This window comes from Electrophorus electricus, chromosome 5, assembly GCF_041902795.1.
Source record: "Electrophorus electricus isolate QZ-2024a chromosome 5, ASM4190279v1, whole genome shotgun sequence".
Lineage (NCBI taxonomy): Eukaryota > Metazoa > Chordata > Actinopteri > Gymnotiformes > Gymnotidae > Electrophorus > Electrophorus electricus.
This window is the reverse complement of record NC_137501.1, coordinates 4094190-4108552: the sequence shown is the minus strand read 5'-3', so window position 1 is coordinate 4108552 and position 14363 is coordinate 4094190. Positions and strand designations below refer to the sequence as shown.

The 14363-nt window shown below is 44.3% G+C and overlaps 1 protein-coding gene across 7 annotated transcripts in view; it reads right to left on the bottom strand.

Moving 5' to 3' along the window:
- Positions 1–50: 50 nt before the first annotated feature.
- apba1a (amyloid beta (A4) precursor protein-binding, family A, member 1a) overlaps positions 51–14363 on the bottom strand; it is a 35240-nt gene continuing 20927 nt past the window's right edge. For 5 of the 7 annotated variants that reach the window (XM_035529530.2, XM_035529532.2, XM_081715080.1 and 2 more), the window contains exons 3-13: positions 12424–12522; positions 12211–12250; positions 11900–12045; positions 9289–9321; positions 8336–8422; positions 7383–7568; positions 5689–5868; positions 5308–5520; positions 4907–5026; positions 3493–3633; positions 51–3328 (exon numbers count right to left, since the gene is read on the bottom strand). In XM_035529530.2, coding sequence (XP_035385423.2) covers positions 3257–3328; positions 3493–3633; positions 4907–5026; positions 5308–5520; positions 5689–5868; positions 7383–7568; positions 8336–8422; positions 9289–9321; positions 11900–12045; positions 12211–12250; positions 12424–12522 — 1317 coding nt within the window. In that variant the 3' untranslated portion in view covers positions 51–3256. Of the gene's footprint in view, positions 3329–3492; positions 3634–4906; positions 5027–5307; positions 5521–5688; positions 5869–7382; positions 7569–8335; positions 8426–9288; positions 9322–11899; positions 12046–12210; positions 12251–12423; positions 12523–14363 lie in introns of all 7 variants that reach the window. The other 2 variants (XM_081715081.1, XM_081715082.1) reach the window with 2 other exon arrangements.

Here is a 14363-nt window from a genome sequence, read left to right as displayed (position 1 = left end):
CTTTGTAGTGAGGACTGGATTCTTTCAAGGCAAAAGCAACAGGCATCGTGTGTTTTTCAGTAAGTCATTTATTGTTTTTAAATACTGTTACAAACATTCCTGCTATGACGAAGGAATGTGGCTCAATAATTCATCACAGAAAAGCTAGCAAATAAATAAACATTGCCATTGCTTTACAGAAAGTGGTTTTTCCTATTTCTTTACCTTAGACATATAGACAAACAGATATAATTTGGAATACATTCAGAGTGAGTGCATAATAAACACTACAGTCAAACCCACTGCAACAATCTACTCATGTCCTTCAAGTAGAATCCACACATCTGTCTTATCTATGTGCCCTACACATGAAAGGGTTATTTCCTTCATTAATAATGCACCATATCAAGCCACTTGTGTAACTACAGAAATTCACTGAATAAGCCATTCATATAAACCATCACTAAAGCCATCAGCATTGTTAAATCTTGCTAATTTGGCCAGATTTCCTACAGAATGCCTGTATTCTTTGGGGAGGGGGTTGTTTTGTTTTGTTTTGTACAGTGTGGAAGTCTGGGACATTGAGGTGTAAAGTTGTTTACATTTGAACAGTAGTATTCTTGCCTCTCAGCTGTCCAACATTTGGTAAATCACACTTTTACTGTGATATAAACAGGACCTTTCACCTTTCTCATATGCAACGGAAACCTTCCATTCAGTTCATTTCTACTCAGTGATTATGTGCATCATGCTTTTTGCGATGCATGTCATCAAAAATTAGCTAAATGAAGCAACGGCCCATGTCAGAATGTGCTGAAAACGTGTCACAATTTCAGCTAAATGGGGATCACTCAGGCAAGTGTTTCCTTTACCTGGAGCAGTCCATGGGGAGAAATGTTCCAGGACAGAGTGCTACACGTGTAAGACTTCTTATCATTGTGAACTGTACAACTGTGCATAACTGGATGTGTATACTGTACCGTATATGTGTATATAAATATATACTTAGATTTGTTTACAGTTACCCAGCTGGTTTTGTTTAAGGTGGAGTAAATGTAATCACACATCACACCCACTACAAGCATAAATGGGAATGCATACCATGCTTAACAAAACCAAACCAAACAAACAAACAAAACCAAAACAAAATCCTGTGAAGTCATCCTTTCTATGCTTCAGTGGAAATGAAGATATTTTTTAAAAAAATGACAGAAATAGTAAGGCCAGAATGTTTAGGGAGGGGTCAAGATTGGAGCAACCCGTGCAAAAGAACAGCTTGTGGATACGACACACCGGTGTACCTCCACAGGGTGGCACCACAGTCATCAACTGTGAGAGACAGCCAGACTACATAACTCATAGTACCATTAACAATGTGAGAGTTTGGATTTCTTGTACAAAATTATAGGCTGTATGAATCATATCACTTTAACATCATAATATTTGTATTTCTGTATTGTGGTATAATTTCTATCACAGTATCATATCACTTAGCTAGTGAAGATCAGCCAGGATACTGTATAGTACCATTTTAAAGAATGTCTTTGTGGGTGTGGGTGTGTGTGTGTGTGTGTGTGTGTGTGTGTGTGTGTGCGCTCTACAAGAAAAGATGGTTCCATAAGACACACCCGCCTTGGAAAGAATGTAAGTAGTACAGGAAACTGCAATAACATTCCAGAAAAGAAGAGTTCCTGGAATTTCTGGAAAGTCAAGGATTTTCTAGAAGTTTGAAATTTATAATGCAGCACTTATCAGATTTGCAGCTTTGTGCTTTGTAAGAACAGTTTGCAAAAACTGTACGTACCTATTTAAATATTTAAGTCTTTTAAAAGTGCCAATCCAGACTGATCCACACTGTTCACTTAGAGTCCTTGAGCGGGTTTTTGGGGCTATCGCACAGATTAACAATAATCTCGACCAAACTTCAAAACTCTAGTCTGATTTGGATAGCTTCATGAGAATACCCTGATGCATGGTGCATCTGAAAACATGATGTTATACAAGAGTAGGAACTCACGTTATCTGAAATGGTAAAAACAAACTCGTCTGATGGTGTACTACATTATTTACCACGAGGTAAAAAAGACTGCTCTCTCAGTGGAAGGAAAAAACAGAAAAATAATATTAGAAGAAAAGTCAATATACAGGCAGAGATCCCCCCCGCCCCCCCAAGTATAAATTTTTAAAACTTAAATACTAAAAATATGAACGAATCAAAACAGCCGCATCATCCTTAAATATGAAGGCTCCGTAAGAAAAACTAGAAAAGAAGAAACCAAATGTGTGCTGTACACCAGGATACAGAGAACATGATTCCAGTATTCAGTCACAAAATATCAAATTACATGTGATGGGGAAACAACAAATAACTATTTTGTGAACTAAAAGTTAATAAATGGTTGCATCCTAAGCATCACACGAAACAAAAAAAAAAATCACTAGTAACTATAATTTGATACGATTTTAACCAACAGACGAGCTAATTTCTAAAAATTTGGTTATTATGCCATACCAGCCAGACTTAAATAGCATTTTTCATCATGTCAGATCAGAAGATCAAACATCTCATGTTTCTCCATGGCGCATCATGCACTGAAAAACTTTGATTTGATTTTTTCTTTCAAAGTATGGCGTTATGACTTGGTTAAGGCATTAATAGTCCACATTGTACATTATCTACTATATGGAATTCAACATTTCTTCAGGAGCTGAGAGCTATCTTGTTCAATCTAATTAGCCATCTACTCAGGAATTCACACTCAGAGAACACAGTTTCCATAAAACATTTGGTCCACTTCTCCACACTCTCTTCCTCGGACAGCTGCCCTTTTTAAACGGGAGTGGATGAGACTCGAGCTGGAATGTCTGATGGCTGCCACGGTCAAATAAGTAAGAAGCAGGGGGGAGAAAGTTAAAAGTGAAAAGGCAAGTTCTGTCTGTGTTTTTCCAGGGATGAGGTGAGGACGCGCACCTCTCGCACACGCTCGCGCAGGGAGGGAGAGGGAAAATGAGGACGGCTGGAAAAGGGGCCACGCGTTTTGCGCTCAGAGCTGGAAGAATCTCGGTCCGTCTTCCTCTCTGCCTCTTCCTCCGTTTCCCACCTGACACGGGCGTGGAGGGCCACGGAATGAAGAGGAGAAAGACAAAAGGGGAACCTTCATGGAACTTGCCTACCTCGATTTGCTCACTCGGTCGCCAGTCAACGTGAGGTTCCGATTGGGATTAGGTGTGAGGTCGGACGAGGACAGGTCAGAGGTCGAGGGGTGGCGCCGTTGGTTTAGATGTAAACTGGCTGCTCCTGGGCTGTCAACAAACGGTACATTGCAGCGGGCATCGTCTTCATATGAATCTGTTTAGAGAAAGACAGAAGGATGCTGTCATGGCAACAGCCCACGGTCCACAGCGTGCCCGAGAAAGCAGGGCACTCTGTTCCATAGCTTCGTTACGACCCTGATATCATGTGGAATATGGGGAGATAGCTGAGATGCAAAACCTTGCCTTAACTTGTCTTACCTCCCCGACTGCACTGGACAGGATGTGTACGATCTTCTCGTGGGGCGTGGCCACCACGCTCTGGCTGTTGATCTCGATGATGCGGTGGCCAACACGGACTCCGCCCCGTTCGGCGATCCCCCCGCGCATAAGGCTGCAAATCTTCCGGGAAGACGAGAGGATTTGAGAGGCCAAACGGAGTGATTTGTGGTATTTAAAAGATTTGTTGCATTTGCGGAATTTAGAAAAGATCACCTCATCTCACTCTTTGGGCCAAATTCGTAAAACATCGCCTGATTTAACATAATGTTAACAGCAAATAGTGCCATGGTAACACGTCTCCTCATTCATACATGTGTAATTCTGCCACGTTTTACTGTTTGCATAAAATATGGTGTATATTTTGTCCTCGTTTGCATATGACGTTTGTGATTCATAATAGAACACCACTATGCAAAAACTAATCCTGTACCAATGGCACTTTACCTGGTTGTTGCCTCAATGAACTTTTCTGTAACTCATTAACTAATTTTCACTAATTGACAAATTTATTTAAAATCCACATTTTTGGTGTGTAAATGATGGCGAACTTTGCAACTGCAATAGCACAACACGAAGAGGAAATTGACGTGATTGATCAGGATCTTAGAATGCCAGGAACTATCGCCACAGCAATGCAAGTTTAGGTGTTGATTCCCGAAGATGCCACAGCCACCTGTGGCTGGGAGCCAGAGACAGTAAAACTGTCCTCATTGTCACTTACAGTGACACTGACCAATCATGGGTGTCTGTGATTGGGTCAATCACCCATTAATCAAATGCCAGTCAGTCACCCACCAATCATGGATATCTGTGAGCTCTTGCATTAGAAGGGGTTGCATAGTGCTATCTTCCAAGTGTTCCCCCTGATGCTGCACGAGCAGCAGCTTGAAAAGACGTTGTGATTGGCTGCATATGCCTTGGAAGAAGCATGTGACAGCCATTACCCTTCCTGGTTGGCAGGTATTGTGCGATGGGAGAATTACCTGATGGAACAGGCGCTATGACTAATATAGGGAGAAAAATGTGGGAATACCAAATAAAAGAAGTCTTCAAGTGCAACCATACAGTTCCCATATTGATGAAAGTTCCAAAAGTGTTACATTTTTAAGCAGCCGGCAGTTTACAACATATCACTGGTCTCACGGCTGGGGTTAGTCAGTCATGTGCATCTTGGCATTGGTCTTTAATATGCATGGATCATTTACATATAAATTTTGATCGCCTTTCACGTTGGGCACAGGAGAATTTACCGCAGTTAAGTTGACACCGGTGTGCAAATGATCACCACGGGGACTTCATGAATGGTAATTAAATACAGTGTTTTTACGTTTTGCGTAGTGTAGTCTTATGAATCTGGCCCTTTTTTAGGTATTCTCATTCAGTAGATACCCACAATGCCATTCTGCACGCTGAAGCCCAGCTGGTATCTGAGGTCTGGTCGTCTGATGAGGACAGTGGTGACTGGTGGGCAGCGCACGATGTTCAGCTTGATCCTGGACTGGTTCTTCAGCCCCTTGGGAGCAAAGGACACATCCAGTGACGAGAACTGAGGCCACTGTGTCAAATCAATGCATCATTCTACTCTGTACTTGAGGGTTAGTATATAATGAGCTATCTCTAACTGGGAACAGTGAACTAACGCCTAAACATGCTGGTAATTGTGTATTGTGCGGTGGCAAGCCAGCGGCACACAACTCTGAACTTCTATCCCATACTTTGCATAACAAACCACAGCTATAACACCACCAACCTCTTTCAATCATTTGAAACAATGAATCGTAAGCTAAGTTATACCTTGATGATGCTCTGGCAGGTGGAGAGAGGCAGCCCCACCAGGCTGGTGCCGTTAATAGACATGATCTGGTCTCCAATGTTCAGTCTTCCGGATTTTTCTGCCGGCCCAGCATGCATCATGTTAGCGATGATAACTGTGGGCAGGATGGAGCCCCAGCCAGATTCTACAATGACCACTCCGAGGATCTCTCCCTTCTGCTTTTCTATGAAAACCTGTACAGCACACACACACACACACACACACACACACACACACACACACACGGAAACATACATGCACATACACACACAATCACAAATTGTACACTGAATACTGAATGATGTCAACAATGCATGTTGTCACCCCTCTAGCGTCTACACACTGTGCGTTGTTGTGCTTACGTCTTTGCAGTTCTCGGACTTGGAAAAGTGGACAAGGTCGTCGTTGTACATGTCCTGCGTGTTGAGGAGGTCACTGTACTCTTTCTGGCTCAGGTCTTCAGGGTTGATGCCGTTGGCACGCAGAAACTCCTGATAGGCCACACTGAACGCCTGGCCAATGGACTGTGCTATGAGCTGTGCCTGAGGGAAAGACAGGAAAAAAGGACTGTAAACATACCATCCAGCAAAGTCCAGAAAAGTGACAGTAAATATACCGTCCAGCAAAGTGACTGTAAATATACAGTCCAGCAAAGCCCAGAAAAGTGACAGTAAATATACCGTCCAGCAAAGCCCAGAAAAGTGACAGTAAATATACCGTCCAGCAAAGTCCAGAAAAGTGACAGTAAATATACAGTCCAGCAAAGTCCAGAAAAGTGACTGTAAATATACCGTCCAGCAAAGTCCAGAAAAGTGACTGTAAATATACCATCCAGCAAAGTCCATGAGAGAAGTTGGTGGCCAGTACAAATAGGACCATCAGATAAATGCTGTTACCATCGAATATGTGATTTGGTTTATAACTACAGTTATCAAACCACACAGTCATTCTAATGGAAGTCATTCTAATGACAAAATCAAAATCAATTTCTTCATGTCTGAAAATAATGTCTTTAAGGGCGTATTCGTGCTTGGACCATTTTAGCCTTTCAAGTGGTCTCAGACTGGTGAGTCATGGTTATGCATATGTGAACATGTCAAATAAACTCAGACCCACCCCCAAAACTAACCAGTCTTGGATCACCTCCCAAGCTGGTACGGATTGGTTGTGGCTCATACTGTGGTCTGCTTGACTTGTGTGTTTTTATTTACTGTGAATGTCGAGGTTTGTCATACACTTGCCATTGATGGCCATCACTTGTTCATTGTTGAAAACAAACTGGAGAAAAATGACTGCATGGATTGTGTGATTCTCCAGTAGAATATGTCACCTCTGTGCTGGTCTTGTTTTTAAACCATTTTGGTATTTTATATCAGTTCTGTTTTGTTACTTTTCTGCATTTAAAAAATACCGGCACTGAATCGTGAACGCACCAACCATAATGCAGTGTAACAGATTTCTGAAGGACCTGTGCTGTGAACAGCAAGTGGTCATAAGTGTGAAAGAGGACCAGAAGGAGAACAGAGTTCTCGTTAAAGCTCACTTTCAATGTGAACATAAACACTGCGGTCAGTTGCAGCTGGTTCTCTTTCATTTTAACATCATTCTAAAAAAAACTTTGTGAAAACACCCTATCACAAGCTAAAAATACTGCTCAGCTGACGAAACCAGCCATGTTTATGTAATGAATAACGGCTCTTTCTCTGCAGCACTTCAGACGATAGATCGGGACAGACCGGATCAATCCCACTCAGAAGGGAGCATATCAGAGCCATCTGGACAAATGTTATTCGAGGTCAATTCCAGTCAGACGAGTGTCCTGTGGTTAATGTGATTGTGCGATTGGAGAGGCAAATAGATCTTACTTTAAATAACTTTAAATGACGTAATGCCGCACAACATCCTTACAGTAAGGTTCAAATTGGTCATTTTCATCACAATTAAGCAAAAAGTCCCAAATAAGCCTAACTGAGATATAATGTGCATATAGAGGGCATGGTGATAAACTGTGGTGTAGTCAATAGAGCGCCATGCTGACAGTTCATTACAAACGTACATCTTCAGACTCGAACACATGACAGATCATCTTGTACTGCCGCTTCTCATCCTGAGCTGGGTCAGAGGCCTCCAGGTTCTCCTGCGAGTCGGAGCGAAGCATCCGCCTCCGGGCCATCAGTACCACGATGTTCCCGATGTCGGCGATGTAGGAGATGGTCCTCAAAGGGTGGTCCATCATGGTCTCCTGGAGAACAGAAGGGGGGGGAAATCAGCGGTGCCGCAGCTGAGAGCTACACTAGAGGCAGGGATTGAAGGGGGATGCGCGCGCGTGTGTGTGTGTGTGATAAAAATATATAAATATGACAAGAACCTAGCACCTGACAATATGAAAAAATTAACTACTTGAAATTAAAATAGTTTTTTTCAGTCCTAACCAATTCCAGTGCTTTTACTTGTTGAATATACTACTTGAGAACGTGGCTAATGCATTTACTGTTATAATGATGTTCCTTCATATGAAGCTGCTCGTGTCAAAAAACCTTGTTTATTTCATATTATGTCTGCGCATTTGAATAAAATTTGCATTTAAGAAGCGTTTTGGTTTGTGTCAAGCAATTTACTTAAAAATTCATGACAAAAATAAAATGTTACAGAAACAACTATTCCACACACATTCTACAAATTTATTTATTTTTTTAATCAAACAGATTCAAATAAGTTTTAGCTAACCAACTTGAAAATAGAAGAATTAATGGCCTGCAGTAAATATTAGAAAAATTATTTAGGATTATTTACATTTTTAGGAGAAGACACTGTTCAGAAATCAGAAATAATTGAAAATATATTTTCTTTGCGTACATATTATTATCGCAAAATAACATTTTCAGAGACTGACTCATCTTCAGTGGCGTCTTCACCTACTGCCATGCACTGCCCTCCTTGTTATGGCTGAACAGGAAGAAAAGTGGTCATGTGGTAAAAATCGATCATAAGCCCGTAGGAAGGCCGTACCTGGGAGTCCGCGTTCAGCACTTTGATCCGCTGTGTGGAAATGAACAGATCCACCTCGGTCATGGGCTGAGCCTCGCCCTCCGTGGCCTGCTGACACACACAGGAGAGCACGGCACGCAAGTACCTCTCAGCGAAGGCCCGCGCGAGTTAGTCTCGGGTTAGTTCAACACCGGCTGTGCGGCAAGGCAGGAAGAGAGCGGTGTTAGCGGGGAGAGGGGGTTAGTGCGGCCCAGCGGCGTGCCGATGGAGCGCTCCAAGTCGGTTTCGTTAAGGGGAGCCGTGGTCGGCTTTGGGAAGACGCTGGCTTCCTTTCAGCCCCGGGCTCAGTTGGATCAGATAGGGTGTGTAGAAAGATCTCCTTCAGTGGTGTCTTTGATGCTTTTGGCAGTCGTTTCACGGCCGTCTTGCGGCGCAAGCTGGCTTGAGTGAATGTGGTGGTGAATTTTGTCTTGTGGTGGTTTAAATGGTCCGAGTGAGAGAGAGACAGAGGAACTGAGAGGTTTGACAAAGCCATCCACTGGTTGATGATCAGATGAGCAGAAAGCCAATTCGTAAAGCAGGCAGGAGTACCAGAGACACAACCTCAACAAAACACTCACAAACACAGCACATCACCACTGAAAGACTCTAGAAAGAAAATAATGCAGTAGGAATCTGTATTTTCTGCATCCAGCGTCCTCTGTCTTAAACAAATCTAGTATTTTTCCATTGGTGTTTATGGAAAGACCGGATTTACATCCGATATGAAAGGGAGACGGGATGATGAGCAGACTTGGCAGACAAACACCTGGTGCGAAGTTTAATGACTTGTTGCTGGATTCAGAAAAACAGCAGGTGAGAGAAAGAAAGGCAGGAGCTACGAACACACGAGTGTCAACAGAAGACAAGAAAGAAAAGAGGAAGAGGTTTTTAAAAAAAAAGCAAAACACCAAACCAATGAGGATGTACTGCACCTTCTTCCTGTTTTTGGCTAATTTCTGGGCCGTCTGCTTAGCATGGAACAAACAGAGACAGGAGACATGGTTAGAGCAGTGCGGGGCCTGATGGACTCACCCCCACCCGCACCCCCACCCCACCCACCCACCCACCCCAGTGGGTGCTAGAGCTGGAGCTACGTTAGGCCTCCTGGCACAGACAAGCATCGACACCTGACTTATGGCTCACAGTCCTCAACAGATATGCAGGTGGACATCGTTCTGACACTGATAACAGTTTATTTAGGTCGCTCAGTCAAGTTTAAATTCAGCACTGGCCTGACTAGAGACATCCATCATATGCGCTCTCTGAGTCGATCCGTGGCACAAGCAGTTTATTTTCCTTTCCCCCCACCAGGGGGCCTACTTGCCTTTGTTTTAAGCGTGCAGCAGGCGTTATATTACCAAGCGTGGTGCAAAATAAGACCGAGGCCGCACGCAGTGTCGAGAATTAGAACGAGCGCTAATTTGTACTCGCCAGAGGCGCAAGAATAGATCAGACGGAGCGTCGGGGGTGAGATTTGCGTCACGGCAGCCTCCGTGTGACCGGCTGCGTCGAGGATGCTCTCCCAGGGTTCTAGAGCTCGTGCTTTCTTGAAGATGACACCAGACCATTGTGCTGCGCACGAGCCGCGGCAGGATGGCTCGGCGCGTGTGAATTATTGATGGCTGGGTGTTCGGGCGATGCCAGAGGGTAGGAGGAGGGTTTCTGACAAGGCAGGAGACACAGACTGACAGCACCACTGCAGCAGAGTATTCGCCATGCCGAGAACCCCACTGCTGTGTGATCAAACGTAGCGAGACACAACGCGACTTTCACTTTTAATCAAACGCAAAAAAACAAACAAACAAAAAAACCCTGAATCCATAAACGGGATTTTCGATGCTAATGACATGGCCAGAAACGATGCTTGAAGTGTTAAACACATGAACAACATATGAACGATGAATACCCGACCCACTTATAACTAGAACTTTCCTGGGGTCTCCTTGGGTGGGAAAGAGATCAGTACTTCAGTGGTAGTACGCAGAGAAGGTCCATCTCCCAGCCTCTGGGTGGCGCTCACGGAGCCGAAAGCTGTCTGTTATTTATCACCCGTATGACTTGTTAGCTACATTCTCAAAACTCATTACCCTACGTATAGTTGGCCTATTTTTTCAGTTTGCCAGTTAGGGTTTTATTAATGTAACTAGATATTCTGATTGTCAAGTCCACCATCAGGTCAAAGGCTTAATTAGGGCTGATGACATGTGTCTGTGTCTGTTCAGGCCTAGGAACGGTCGCTATGGAAAATGTCTGTGCTGTGGACTTCAGTGATGTTTTGTTTGTTTGCGGGTGTGGATTTTTATTATTTTTTTAAACTGTTATTTGAACACTTCTGTCGCTGTGGCGCCAGAATCGGCCAACAAGGCGCAGCAGGTACTGACAACGGCTTCTTTTGTTGCAACACTCCCGGGTGCCCCTGAGCCGACAGAAACGGTAGAGGCTGGCAGCTGATCAGTCATCCTGACAGCCCTTCATAACTAAATGCGCTTCATTACCGCAATCCACTACAGCAGCAGCACACGGCGAGGCGACACCAAGCGGTGCCGGCCTCTACGCGTTTTTTGAAGGTGATTAAAATCAAACAAACAAAGAAACAAACAAAAACCGCAGAAATGCAGCTGCCTGGAGGGATTGGCTGTCGCGTGCTGCAGGAGGAGGAAGTGGGTTGAGGCAGCAAATGCGTGCAGACGTAGACGCGCGGTGGAAACTCACCACCGGCCTGCCGAGGTGTGGCGGCCATACAAGTTAACAAGTTAGAATACGAGTTATACAAAGACTGCCAAGAAAAAGAAATAGTAACATTATACTAAAATGAGGACCTAATGTAAGGAGTCTGTACACATTTCATTTTTATAACAACTTGTTTATGTTTAAAAACATAACTTGTTTGTCTGTCATATATATTCATGAATGCGTATAAAGACAAAAACAGGCAGTGTTATCACAGCATCTATTAATAAATGTCTATATAAGATTTACAAGTAAGAATAAGTGTTATGAATAAGTATTATTAATGAAGTCATTAAGCATGGCCCTTTATTTACCAAGGTTCCACATCTCAAATATGTTTCTTGAATTAGGCCAGAGGACAAGAGCACTTTGAAATTAATGTTCTTTCTAAAAAGCAGAATGTAAATAGTGCAGCATATTCCCAAGATATGCTGACTTAAGGTTTTTCATTAGCATTCGCCGTTTCTGTCTGGACAACACGTTCGTCGCACACCTCCGATGCTGTTTACTCGCCGCGTTTTGAAATGCTATCCACATCCTCGTGCACATTTACAACGAACGGGACCGATATACACATGCGGCTATCCTTGATCGCCTCTCTCTCTCTCTCTCTCTCTCTCTCTCTCTCTCTCTCTCCACCCTCAATACCTCGCGCGGGGGTTCCCGCGAACCTGTCTGCTTATCCTGAGCACTGCTGTGGTGTTTTGCAGAGAAAGAGGAGTAAAGGGCTGAGGTTCACACTCCAGACAGGGGAGAGCCACCCCCCCTCCCCCATGGCCCTGCAGGGGGGTACCAGGGGCTCTGGGCGCTCACCTTGATTCTGCTCACGGCCTCCTGGGCCTGCATCATGCGCACGTTCTTGGAGGGCGTCTTGTCCGACAGCAGCTGCGTGGAACCCAGGTAGTTTGCGGCGAAGATGATGCCGTCGATGAGGTCCTCTGGGTCACAAGGACCTGGGACTGTGAGAGAAGACAAGCAGGGTCCAGAACTTAGGCAAATGGGTATCAGAACCGCCCACATTGACTGAAAATGTGACGCAGGTGTAGTACCAAACATGGTGGAAAATGATTCGTTGAGAGAGTTTAGAAATGGTTTATCAAAGTACATGATTGGTCAAAACTCACCTTCCACATATGTCGGGAATGAGGCTATGCTTCTCCTTGACTGCCATTGTTAAGAACAGTAAAACAGTCATAACTAAACACCATCATACAGAAAATGTGATATAAAGATAACAACTGATGGAATGTCATCAGCACCTCCTCAACCACACATCTAGACACCCACTCCACCCCTCGGCGGGGGTCACGTCCCAGACGTTTGTGGGGGCTTCATACCTCTTTGTTGGCGGGTGATGGCTCGAGGTTGTCGTCCAGCAAAGGGTGACTGCTGGAAGACTCCGCCCCCTGTGGAGAGGTGGTGTCTGAACCTGGGCACTGGAGGAAAAAAGACGAGACATTCAGAATACGGGGAAATGGTAGTTCAGTGATTAAGGTAATCGTAATAGTAATCAGAAGGTTGCCAGTTCAAGCCCCACTGCTGTCAAGGTTCCACTGTTGGGCCCCTGAGCGAGGCTCTTAACCCTCAAATTGCTCAAAGCGTATTCAGTTATGATTGTAAATCTCTTTGGATAAAAGCGCCAGGTAAATGTAGCCAGATCTATAGATCCCCATTACATTATTAGAAGGGCAAATGTACCGTCAAAGTACCACCTGTTTGGCATTCAATATCGAAGACGGAATAGAAAATAGTAACAAGAAACAGCGCGGGGTCGGCAGAGATGAGTAACAGCACCAGCCGCCAGACTCGGGTCTCACGGCCGGTACTTTCTGACTCACGTTGGTATGGGAAATTCCACACAGTGGCTAAAAAAACAACTGGCTTGCACCCATTGACAAGAGAATGGTTGAACAATCAGAGATAACATTACCACAGATCATCTCCATCTGGAGAGCCCTGGTTGTGATATTACGGTGCCATTTAAATGCTAAACAAAATACATCACATGGTTGTATAGTTATAGTTAAGTACAAAGAAGAACGTTTCTATTGCTTTTTGGGCAATTCTTGTTGCAACATATGTCATCAATTTGTCTTGAAACTAATATTCAGAACCATTATTGAAGAAAGGACGAACACTGTTAACATCATTTAGAAGCAGGCTCCTCTAATCATAACGAACTTTGCTTCTAACCTCATCTTCATGGCTTTGGTCATCCTGGCCCATCCAGAAGTTTTCCATATCGGAGGAACAGCCCAAGCGGGTGAAAACCGGAGCAAAAAAGTCAGACTTAAAAGAAGTCAGCAAGAGCTCGTTGCGACTAATCCAGGTGACTGTTGCTCTCCTGTGACCCTGACACAGATCAGGACTCAACACAGTGTGAGATGAAAGAGCATGCGTTTCCCATTACAGCCCAGCCCTGCACAGCTCTCAGGCTCTCTCTCTCACCCTGTTCAGCTCTACTGGAAAGGGTTATATTTCCCACCTACATCACGGCAAGCTACCCAGTGCTGCTTTACTAACAGGAGATATGGTTCAGTGTTTGTTGGACCAAAGACCAGCGGTAGGAAGGGACGGTCGTTAAAAGTTCCTGCAGGCCAACTTGTGCTATGTTGGAGTATTTTTTACAAGCAAGCAAGGGTCACCTGTATCATGCCTGCTCTATAAAACACAAAACATAGCATAAACAAGCATAACTTTAACCCAGGTTTAACAGAGATGGGAACCTGTGGAAGAAAGCTATTTTTTCCATTCTCCAGTGTTGTGAGTCTCTAAAATATTTACGCGCAACCTCAATCTTTGTCCCTCACCAGTGCTAAATAAATGATACGGCATTTGAGAGAGCATGGCAGCGACCAGCAGTGATCGAAATTCAGAGGAACATTGAGGGGACTCGCAGACATGCAGGAGGGCCTCGGGAATCCCTCAAGACTTTTTGGAATGGTGAAACTATGGCAAGCAGCCTCTCAAGCGCGAGAGCCCGTGTGTGATTGGCGACGTGAAATACGTCTCTGGGGTCTCCTGAAAAGTGCACTAAAAAAGGGTCTCCCCTGAGCCAGCAGAGCCTGACGCTGGCCAATAAGGCTCAGGCAAACACCAGGAATTAGCATGGCCAAAGGAACAGAGGTGGTCAACAATGGCCGTGTCGTGTAGAGGAGCTCACCGAGACAGCGTGTCTGGGTCCCTGGAATAAGGTAATGGCAGCTGCACTAAATGCGTAATATAGCTGAAGCCTGTAAGATTCTGTGGAGGGTGTGGGAGGAGTTGGTCAGAGAAA